Here is a 12264-nt window from a genome sequence, read left to right on the forward strand (position 1 = left end):
AAATTTTTAATAGTTGAGAGGATTTTACTATTTAACTAGATTTAACAAATTTTATCAAATACTTTTACATAGATTTTCATTACTTGTGTATAGAATTATATTGATTGTTATTAACTTTTAAAGTAAGAAATTAATGGTGGTAGAAAAAAAAGAAAGAAAATCATTTCAATTAAGGCAATTCTTAAACAACTTTTGAAAAACTTTTTGTCACATAAAAATCTCAAGAAATAAAATAACCAAAATTTTTAATTTCTACTTCTTACTTTATAGATATATAAATAATAAAAAATAAAACATATTTTTTTATATAATTTCGAAATATATGTTTTAAATTTGAATTTTTGTAAAAAAAATTGAATTATTATTTTTGAAATGTTTTTTTAAAAAATTCGAAAGTGCTTTCTAAAACTATTTTTACAAATTTTATTTTAAATTTTTAATATTTTTTTTTATTTTTTTAAGTTGTCAATTGTATTATGTTAAAGTTGTGATTTGTATTTATTTCATTCTTCAATTTGAGTTTTTGTATGTGAGTGTATTTTATTACATTGATTTCAACTTATGGGTATATATGATATTCTCAAAATTGAGTACTATGAGTAAAAACAAAGAAAAATTACATCTCAATAACAATAGATTTTAACAGAATCTTAAAATCAATGAAAACTAAACTTTTTCAATCTATACTATTATTTGCGAAGTAAATTTTTGGAATCGAGCTCTCACGTTAAAAGTTAGAGTGGTTAATATCGTTTATACCCTTAATGAATAAAATGTATAACTAAATTAAAAAATAAAAACGAAATTTTAATTTATTTGATTAGATAATTGATTAAAATTAATAATAGTAAGAATTATCCAAAATCTGAAAATATAATTTTAAAAAGAGATAATTTCTGTATATATTGTATTGTTATCTGAAAAGTTCTTTTAGTAAAAATTTAAAAACATGAATTATATAACTAAATATTAATCAAATAAAATTCTTAATTATATAATTAAAATAGAATATTGAATTATCCAAAATCTAAAAATATAATTAAAAATAATAATTTCTATATATATTGTATTGTTATCTGAAAAAGTATTTTAGTAAAAAGTTAAAACATAAATTATATAATTAAGTATTAATCAAATAATTTTTTTAGTTATATAATTAAAATTATAATATTAAGTTATTTTAAAATTTATTTTAGTATAATAAATATAATGTACAAAGAACTTTTCAAAAATTATGAAAATGTTTAAGCCCGCATCGCGGGCAAAACACCTAGTAACAAAGTATTTTGAGTGGAATTTAAAAATCATCATCCCAATAACAATAGATTCTATTTAGATTTTAAAAATTCACAAACTAATAACAATGAAATACCAAAATTTAATAATTCTTCAAGAACTTTTTTGCCCAATAGCTCTTTCTTAATTAAATAAAATTTTTTTTTTGGGTGGGATGCACTCAGTGCTTTTCTGTCTCGGCAGGACAGTCTTCCCACGTACTTTACCTTTTACATTCAAAAAGTAAAAATTTCAGACGATGCAATTTTACTGATCGGTAAATCAGAGTTTAAAGTTAAAAGTTTATAGCATAATTTAATGTAACTAGAGTTATGTAATGTCTTTGACCAAAAAAAAAGAGTTATGTAATGTAAGTATATCTATCTATACTATTATTCGAGAAATGAATTTGTTTACTTGTCATATTTTCCATGATTTTAGTTGATTTGCTTACTTATCATTTTTCCATGATTTTAAGATAAATCATTAGTTTAATTAATATTATTATTTAAAATTTTGCTTACTTATTATTTTTCATGATTTTAGTTAATTTGCTTACTTGTCATTTTTTCATAATTTTAGAATAAATCATTAGTTTAATTAATATTATTATTTAAAATTTTATTTTAAAATATATATATTTATCATGATATTAAAGATAATTAATAAATATTAAACTATTCTACCGATATATATATATATATATAATATTATTTTTAACAAATATATTTTAATATATAATTATCATGATATTTAGGATATTTAATTAATAACTAGATATTAACAATATCTACTGATAATATAATCATTACTTTTATCTTATATTAATTTATGATTTTAATGACTAATATTATAGCCATTTCTTTTATTTTTATAGGAAATATTGATGAAATACAAATTTTATATATAAGTATTTTAATATATCTGAATTAACATGTTTTTTTTGGTTTATTCGGTTTGATCGCTTAATATACTCAACCATATCCATATACTGCGGTTTCTTAAAAATAGCATCCATTCAGTTTACTCTGTACTACCAAATCAAGACCGTTTTTCCTATTTCGGTTTGGTTCAGTTTTAAGTGGTTCGATTTTACCAGACTGCTAGACTATTGTTATTTTATTAATGTTTTATAGTTGTGATTTTTTATAATCCTTTCCAGTACCACATGATTTCTTTTCAGTCCAAATACTACATGTATTTAATTTCAAATACAAATTTTCTAATTTAATTATTAAATTTTGTATCTAATTTAGTTATTATTATTTTATAAAAATAAATATTAGAATAAAAATTGTTAGGTATATAGATATATTAATCCGCACAAGGTACATGACATCAACTAATTATTAATATTGTTAATATGTGTACAGTAAATAGAATTGCCAGTTGAATCATTATCTTTCTATTTATTTTTTATAAATTATAATAAATATATTTTAGAAGATTAAAAACAACATAAATCATAGATAATTATTCTTTTATTACATAGGAAATTTTTAATTTTACCATAAATATGATATCACTTTTCAATTCTACTTTAAAAAAATAATCATTTCATTTATATTTAATTTTATGATAAAAAAACTAAATTATCCTTTTAAATTATTTATAAATATTTACAACTTTCATAAAGTTTATAAATTGAACTCTATCTCTTAAATACTAAACCTTCAACAATAATGACTAAACAAAAAACACAAATGTTAACTATTTTTCATTGATTGTATTTTTGAAAAGTGATAATCTTATGTATTTTAAACAATTTTTCTTATTACATCCCTAAGAAATATATAGATTTTGTTTTAAAATCATGTAATTATTTAGTATATCTACTAAAAATGTTATATCTGTTAATGTACAAAATATATAACACACACACACACATATATATATATATATATATATATATATATATATATATATATATATATCACCTTTAATAATCTAGGAAGTATTTTTTAAAAAGTATTTTATCCCATTATATTACAAATTAATTTCTTTAACAAAAAAGTTAAATTTGAATATTAGTTTTTTTGGTGTTCAGAAAAAAAAAGAATATAAGTTTTTCTGTCAACTATTTATTGGCTAATTTCTGTCATTTTTATTAATAAACCAGAAGGTGTCGGTCCAAATAATTTTCTTAGGAGAGTGTATTCAACTGAGAGTTTTAGGTGATTTCTATTAAAATGATAAATCTACTGTTATTCAAACATGAATTTCAAAAAATCATTTAAAATCCACTGTTATTTAACTTAACATTTCGTAGAGTACTTTAAAATCCACTGTTATTGGAAATATTTTAAGTTGTGGAGTTTTAAGTTTTTAAGTGATTTTAGGGTGTTTGGGTGGAGTTTCTTAGTTAAAAAAATTAAAACTCAAATCCCATGGTTTTATGTTATATTCTAGAGTGGTTTAACAAAAATCACGTAAATCTCTGCAACTTATTGAAATCATTTAAAACTCTATTAAAAATCAAATCAGCTGAAATGTTATTGAATAATTTTACCAAAAAAAAATGTTATTGAATACACCTCCAGAGGCTCTCGAGACTAGTCGACATTAATAGTGATAGCATGACGTAAAACATCCTTCTGAGCACTAAACCAATAATCCAAGCACTATTGTTCTGATTATGGCTCCGAATGGTGACTGCGGTTTGAACGGTGCGGAACAAGTGGTTCAACTGCGGTGCAGTTTAACAGTTATAAAAATGTATAGATATATAGTATATGTAGAGATTTTTGTTACTGTTAAGTGCAGAGCGGGGCGGGACGATGGTCTCCATTCGAACTATATATCAGTTATAATATTACATGAATTTTATTTAATTTTGTGGAATATATATGATATTTTAGTTTAACGTAAGTGCATACAAACGAAACAAATTGGTAAATGCATACAAAGATATAGAAGAAGAACACAGTAAAAATTATATTTTATTCTAACACAGATACAAAGTCATAAACAAATAAATATGTATGTGAGAAATGATTAGAAACAGAGATGTAAAAGAGAGATAAAGAGCCAAAAAAGAAAAGGGAGAGAGATCAGAGGTTGACTTGACTTTGTCGACAAGGCTACCAAAACACTAACCTCACCGGCGAAGAAACCTCTCCACCGATCATGGCGGAGCCTCCTCCAAGTAACTATTCCCTACTGCAAAATTTCTTATGAAATCAAGGTCCTGTAGATCTGCACGAATTGATTGATAGGTGACTCAGAACTAGGTTGATTTGCTACTGTTACCAATTTGAGAAGGTGATAGATAGATAGAAACTCAAAAAAAAGTTTTAAAGTTCTAAGTTAAGAGATATTTGTGTTCATTTCGAAGCTCTGCTCTAATGCAGTTTTATATCACAGGCATGGAGTATGCAGAACTGGGTCAAAAGAAGAAGGATGAGGATTTGTGTAAAGAGATAGTGGGAGTTCTGGAAACAGATGGCTCTCAGAGGGTTTTGCTAGCTGGTGAAGCTGGAATCGGGAAGACGAGGCTGGCCAAGATGGTAGGCAAGCATGCCACTGATGCCGGCCGTTGTTTTCTCACCATCTGCTTGCATCTCAACAGAAAGTTTGATGATGAATTGTCGCTTTACGAGAACATAGCTTCCCAGTTGTGTCTGTACTCTGACTTTGAAGAGACTGAAGTGGATGATAGGGATGAAGACGAGGAGGAAGAGAAGAAGCCGGAAGCTCTGTTGGCTGAGTTGAAGAAGATGATAACTGAGGAAATAGAAAAGGTGAAAGAAGCAAAAGAGGCGGCGGAGAAGAAAGCAAAAGAGTTGGCTGAGAAAGCAAAGGAGTTGGCTGAGAAAAAAGCAAAGAAGCAACCAGTAGCAGTAGAGAACAAAGATGGCTCACACACAGGACCGCTGTATCTTCTGTTGATTCTTGATGATGAAGGAAACAAGACTAGTGAAGACAGGGTGATGAAGGAACTGAAACTTGAGACGTTTCTTAGAGAACAAAAGTTTCTTAAAGATGACAAGAATCGTCTCAAGATTCTTATTACAAGAAGAAAAGAAGAGGAGGAGCGTTCAAAGGCTGCTGGTGAAGGTGCCACAGAAGATGCAAAGAGTGAGCAGGAGGATGAGAGCGAACATGCGTCTGATGGTGGAATCAAATCAGAGAAAAGTGATAATGAGTCTGATGAAGGAATCAAACCACATGACAGCGGTGATGAAGGGAAACCTGAGCCCCAAGCCCCAAGCAACGCAACCGTTATAGACCCTACCAAGAAAGGCGTTCCTCCTGTTGGAGATGAGTTCCATACCACGGATATGTCAGAGTCTTTACTTAATTCAATCAATAAGCCTAATAATATGAAGGATCTATTTGCGTCTCTTATGAAGGATTGGAAGACTTACGAGAAATTTTTACCTGAGATGGTCGAAAAGAGCAAGAAGTCGCCAGCTGCAATCTTCGTGCTAGCCAAGTCCCTAAAACGGATCACTCCGACCACCCTTGATACAGAAGAAGGAGAGGCACTAAAACAAAGGATAGAGAAAAAGATAGAAGAGGTTCTCTCAGCTGCTCGTCCTTCAGATTCTTCTATCAATCCTGTCCTCCGTCTTGCATATGAGCTGTTGGAATTCGATTTTCCTTTAAAGGATGCCATCTTGGATTGCTTTTGGCATAGCTTGGACTTCTTTGAGCACTGTGGCAGTGTTTACTACCGTGACCTCATCACACAATGGATACTCGAAGGCTACTTTGATCCAGTTAGGTCCGTCGAAAAGGCGTACCAGGATGGTCATCTAATCTTGATGGAGCTTATAAACCGCGGAATGCTGAAGATACAGGAGAACAATGTGGTGGTACCAGAGAGGGCCATGAGCACTTTGATCGATCCTCGACGCCGTGGGCTTTTCGGAAGATCAAGACTTAGGTTCTCTAGAGTTTATTGTGGTGACAAGAGAAAAGGTATAGGGAAAATCACTCAGATAGATGATATGATTAAAACAGTGCAAGCAAAGAAAGGAGACAAGGTTTCCACGGTTCTGGTTAGTGGAGACCGTCTGCGCCGTGAAACTCCCGTGAAGTATTTCAAGAAGCTGAGTGATCTCCAAGTACTTGGTCTGTTCGAACCCACACTGGAACCTTTTATCACAGCTTTTGCAAATCTTGTCAAACTCCGGGTTCTTGTAATCAGGGACTGTGATCTACTGACGGACATTGAGGAGCTTAAGGATCTTCGAGAACTACATGCTCTTGAAGTCTCTGGCGCCAGCTCCTTGAAGAAAATCTCTGATGGATTCTTCAAGGCATTGTCTAAACTTCAGAGTCTTCATCTCTCTGGACTTCAGATCACATCTTCCCCTTCCAGCATTTCTGAACTCACAGAACTCCACTGTCTCATCATCAAAAACTGTCCATTACTGGAAGATTTGCCAGACATACAGGAGCTTGTAAAGCTTGAGGTTGTTGATGTTTCTGGTGCTCGTGGGCTGCAGACGTGTTTCGACAACACGAAAGGAGAGAAGAAAAACAAAAGCAAGAACAAAAACTTCTATCATCTCACAAAGCTTCAGCTCCTTGACTTCTCCGAGAGCCAGATAGAGCGGCTACCTATATTCCAAGACTCCGCCGTAGGGGACAAGCTTCACTCCGTTAGGCGGCTCTTGTTGCGTGACTGCAGCAAGTTGAGAAGGTTGCCTAGTTTGAAGCCTTTGTCAGGTCTGCAAATTCTTGATCTCTCTGGCACTACCAGCTTAGTGGAAATGCTTGAAGTGTGCTTTGAAGATAAGAAGGAGCTCTTATCTCTTGATCTCTCGGGAACTAATCTGAGCGAGTTGGCGACCACCATCGAGGAGCTGACAAATCTTAACAAACTCCTCATGAAGGGTTGCACCAACATAGAAGTTCTCCCAAACATCCAAAAACTCACGAACCTCGAGGTCATTGATGTTTCCGGATGTGAAAAGTTGCATACCATTGAGGGATCATTTGAGGACATGTCTTACCTATGTGAAGTGAATCTCTCTGGAACCAAAGTGAAGACACCAAAGTTGCCAAACAAGACTGAGATTCGTTGTCTGAAGCGTATTACTCTGGCAGATGGAACGCCTTTTGAAGGTGAGGATTGGAGCGAAATAAGGGATAAGATTGAAAGTAAGAGATCTGACGAGGCGTCTGAAGAAATAGTAGAGGAGACGCAGCCAAAGGAAGATCCAGCTAGTGATAGTACTGATATGGGAGATGTTATCAAGGAACGTCTTTGCCATGTGCCCATTGAGAAGGATATATACAAGACCATACTATCACGTTTTGATTCTCCAATTCAGCAGGAAGTCATGAAGATCCATGAATCTAAAGACCACCTACAAGGGGAAGCCTCAGCCAATGCTGAGCTTGTGTCATTTGTGGACATTGACTCAACAAGGCTCAAATCTTTCTTCAGCGAGAACAAATTAGTCAAAGGCTGTTCGCTAAGGATGTGCAGGGATATAGACAACCTTTTCTTTGAAGTGGATGGGGAAAGTTTGGGATCACTGGAGACATTGTCGATTTCAAACTTTCCATTGTTGGAGACTATCTGCTGGGGTGACAGCTTCAAGAATCTGAAGAAGCTAAGCATAGATTGCTGCCCAAAAATCAAAACACTTTTCCCAGAGGCATCACAGATGCCTAGCAGCTTAGTAGAGCTAAACATAAAGTATTGTGAGAATCTGGAGAAAGTTGTTGAAGGAGTCCAACTCTCAAGTCTAACTAATTTGAAACCGCAAGTGAAAAACTGCCCAAAGTTGGAGGAAACTTCAGAAGTAGACTCGGTAAGTAAGTTGCAACTTTTTACTCTTATAACCTCTCCAATGAACATTTAGAACCAAGGACCTTTATAAAGGCCTCTCTTGTTTTTTTTTCATTTTTTTTTTCATGAGAAATGAACTTTCGTAGATATATTTTGCATGCCTAACGAACATTTCCGAATATCAAATGTTCAAAAAAATATTTGAATCATATTTTCTCTGTTTTTGCAGGTCCGTGATCCTTGAGTTGTCTTGCACAAAATCTTGACTGTTTTCAGGTTCATCTGAGTATTTTAAACTGCTGTGTATTTGCAGGAGGACTGGGTTATGGTAGAGAGACCCTGAAGTATCACGAAGATCACAGTAGATGGAGCAGAAGATCCTCTTACTTTGCACTAAACATCTGGATTGTTGAATGTAATGATTTACGTACTCTTTTATGCGTGTGTCTGAAAATAACGACCGGCTATAAAACAACATCGTACCGGCTTTGTTTCCGTTGTGAAATAACTGTTGTGTGTTGGGTGAACAAGACCTTTGGGTTGATTGTTTTGATTTCTCAAACATTGTATAACAGTACTGTTGAAAAAGTGAGTTTCTGCTAAACATTGATTACATAAGTAGGATGTCGAAACCAGGTTGGAGGTGTCTCTTCAGTCTTGAAACATATTGTTAAAATCAATCTCTCGTGTGCCAGCAGCTAATAAATTAATGTTAGATAAAAATTGAGGGTAGACATCTAAAATGTTGTGAAAGTTCAGGGGCTTTTTATCAGCTACAACTCATGGCTCTTCTCCATGAACCATGAGGGTAGACATCTAAAATATTTGATCACATTTCTTCCTCTTACTGTCTTAATAGGAATCAAAAGACTTTCCCTCCTAAAAAGAGCGCACCTTCTGGAAGCAAGGTACCTATGTACACTCTTTCAGCTAGCCTTTGCAATATCTTTTCATGAGACTAGAATTTAAGGTTCGTTGAAATGTATAAAAGGGTGCACAGCTACGAAAGCACATATAGATGCAACCAGGGGCGGACCCATTTGAGGGAATGTGGAGTTAGTTGACACTAGTAAAATTATACTTCCTCCATTTCAAATTATTTGTTGTTGTAGATAAAATTTGTATTTCAAAATAAGTATCGTTTTATAATTTCAATGCAAAATTTATTGATTTTATATTTTGATCTATTTTTTAATTGGTTGAAATTTGGTTTTGTGTATTGGTAATGATGTTTTTAACTAATAAATATACAAAACTAAATGTTTTACTAATCTGTGTGCCGAAGTCTAAAACGACAAATAATCTGAAACGGAGGGAGTATAAATTTGATTTGAAAGCCTTGTTCATTGGTTAGTCACAACAGAGTTGGTGAAAAAACCGTTGAACCCACAAAACTCAGGTTCAATTCCCCACAATGACCCTAATTTTTTTTCTTTTACATTTATGTTGTATATTTTGACTCCAGTAAAGTTTTATGCCGGGTCCGCCACTAGATGCAACATTAGGAAGTGACAGCTTGGGAGAAGCTGATTTTACTAAAATATTTTCTAATAACCATTATAAAAATGCTTTAAATATATATAAGAACAATGCAATACAAAACTCAATTTCAAACACCAACTTAAATTATGGTTTTTATATCTCATATTAAGTTTAAGAAATATAATATATATGATTATTTATATGATGATACATATAAAATACTATTAATACCTACCAAAAAAATATAAAATACTATTAATTATATGATTACTTGTATGATGGTACATATAAAATATGATTAATTATATAATGACACATATATGATATATAATGGTGACATGAAAAATAAATAGCAACATATTTTTCAAAAATATAATATATGGAATATTATATTATACTTATAAGAAAAACAAAATAATATTTAATAAAGAAAATAATATAACACTGTTTACTTACAACAAATATATATTTATATAATGATAAAGTAAACACCAGTGCAGATGCACGGGTCAAAATCTAGTGTAGATTATTGTGTAGGTACTGTTCAACTGGTAAATGATACATATAGAGAAAAACTACCTTCAATGGTTGACGAAGAAGATATACGGAAACCACCCAGTGTAGAGCAATAATATATTTTGATATGTTAGATGCTGCGAAACATCCATTGTATAAATGATGTAGAGATGGTCATTCACCTTTATTATCTACAAGTAGATTGATGTCCATTAAGGCAAGTTATAGTTTGGTTGAAGAATATGTGGATGTGATTGATGATTTTGTGAGAGGTATTCTACATGAGAATAATCTTGCACCTGGTTCATATGAGGTTCAAAAACTTGTAGTTGGCATTGGTTTGTTGTATCAGGTGATAGATGTATGCATCAGCATGATTTACTGAAGAACGGATGAGAACCGAGAGAATGTATAACTTTATCGGGAATTTATTTATAAGGATACAAGTGAAAGAGTTCTCGAAGTTGTAGTTTTTGCCATTGACAGAAAGGTTGAAGAGGTTGTATCAGTTGGAACACACAACATGAACAATGAGATAACATGCAAAGCACTCAACAGATGGTGAGATTACACATCCTTCAAGCATTTCAAATAAAAATATCCATAATTTTTATATGATAGAAGAAATATCCATATTGAATTATGTATTGATGGTTTCAATCATTTGGAAAGCATGTAATTGTGACACCTTATAACTTACCGCCAGATTTGTTGCATGCGACAAAGAGTTTATTTTCCTCTCCATTCTTGTCCCATGATCAGATCATCGTAAAATATCACTTGATGTTTTTTCAGCTACTGATATATGAGTTGAAACAACTATGGACATATTGTTTTCTTGCATACAATATTTCGTGTGAAGAATTTTTTTTAATGTGAGCACTACTTATGTGGACAATAAGTGATTTTTGGGCAAATGATATATTATCTGGATGGACAATGCATGAAAGGATACAATGTCCTTATTTCCAAGATTGCAAATATGCTTTCCAACTCAAACACATAGGAAAAACGTCTTGGTTTAAATGTCACATGAGATTTTGGCCGCATGATCATCCATATCGTAGGAGTATGACATTGTTTAGAAAGAACACAAAGGTGTTTGATAGCCCACTTTATGAAGTGACAGTGATTTGGAGGAACAATTAAGAGATTTTAGAGCTGAGAGGACACTAGACGTAGGTGGAAACGTATATAGCCCAGTAAACGGTGTTGGAGACTCCACAGTTGACATAATTATTTTATAGAATTTGCGATATTTGAAGGATCATTTATTACGGCATAATTTAGATGTTATGCATAGGAGAAGAAATATTGTAACAATCTGATGAACACTATCCTAATGTCCAAGGAAAAATGAAAGATAATTTAAAGTATAGATTTGATGATATTTGTGCTCTTTCCAAACTTTATGTTAATGTGCATGGTAAATGTCATGTTCCGATATGCCCGATTGGATACAACTGTGAAGGACGAGTTCGTTGATTGGATTAGAAACAACGTTAAATTTCCAGACAAATATGCATTAACTTGTGTAACTGTGTCGATAAATGTGAAGGAAATTTTATTGGCAGGAAGAGCCACGATTTTCATGTAATGATGTAGCGACTCCTTCCGTTTGGCTTTTCTAGACTACTACCACAAAATGTTTATGAAGCAATTACATGTATCTGTTATGTTAATCAATTGAATTAATTATCATTTTAAATATAGTATGCTTATATACATACGTATCTTTTTTTTCTATATTTATGTAAGGGTAAGTGATTTCTTCCATGATTGAAGAACGAGATTACTCACAGTAGATGGTATTTAAAATTTGTAGACTAACATATATGTGATCGTTTACAACCTCGAGAAGATATTTCCTCCATCACTTTCTGATGTTATGGAACATATTCTTATTCATCTTACAAGAAAGGCCTCACCTCCGGTGAGAAAACTTAGAGGGAGGAGAAAATAGGAGTGGAGAAGAAATACAGAGAAACCAAATGTCTTGCCTCTGATGAACACTAGTGGATAACAGTTCTGATTATTTGTGACTTGATGGACTGGGTGTCAAAACCAGCCTGATGATCGTCTACACTTCACAGTTAGAGATAACACCACCGCCAGAGGAGTCCCCGCGGCCACAAACACCAAAATCGATAAGGAACAGACTCCTGCAATCCTAAGTCGCCGCAAATTGTGTTGTATCCCCGCCGTCTCACAGGTCCGAGCACCACACATAGATCCGCAACAAT

The 12264-nt window shown here is 32.3% G+C and overlaps 1 protein-coding gene across 3 annotated transcripts; it reads left to right on the forward strand.

Annotated features, from left to right (window-relative positions):
* Positions 1-4190: 4190 nt before the first annotated feature.
* Positions 4191-8633, forward strand: LOC103853650 (probable disease resistance protein At5g45510). 3 transcript variants are annotated; one of them, XM_009130560.3, is made up of 3 exons: positions 4191-4420; positions 4639-8045; positions 8253-8633. In XM_009130560.3, the coding sequence occupies exons 1-3, from the start codon at positions 4402-4404 to the stop codon at positions 8265-8267; spliced, it is 3441 nt and encodes a 1146-aa protein (XP_009128808.1). In that variant the 5' UTR covers positions 4191-4401; the 3' UTR covers positions 8268-8633. The 3 variants fall into 3 exon arrangements, with proteins under 3 accessions (XP_009128808.1, XP_009128807.1, XP_009128809.1); XM_009130559.3 differs by having other exon boundaries at positions 8337-8633; XM_009130561.3 differs by having other exon boundaries at positions 4276-4536; positions 8337-8633.
* Positions 8634-12264: the final 3631 nt, after the last annotated feature.

This window comes from Brassica rapa, chromosome A02 (genome assembly GCF_000309985.2).
Source record: "Brassica rapa cultivar Chiifu-401-42 chromosome A02, CAAS_Brap_v3.01, whole genome shotgun sequence".
NCBI lineage: Eukaryota > Viridiplantae > Streptophyta > Magnoliopsida > Brassicales > Brassicaceae > Brassica > Brassica rapa.

Bases quoted from the DNA above. Each gene is read 5' to 3' on its own strand.
- LOC103853650 (XM_009130559.3), top strand. The intron at 8,046-8,336 runs GTAAGTAAGTTG...GTGTATTTGCAG, and splicing joins AAACTTCAGAAGTAGACTCG to GAGGACTGGGTTATGGTAGA.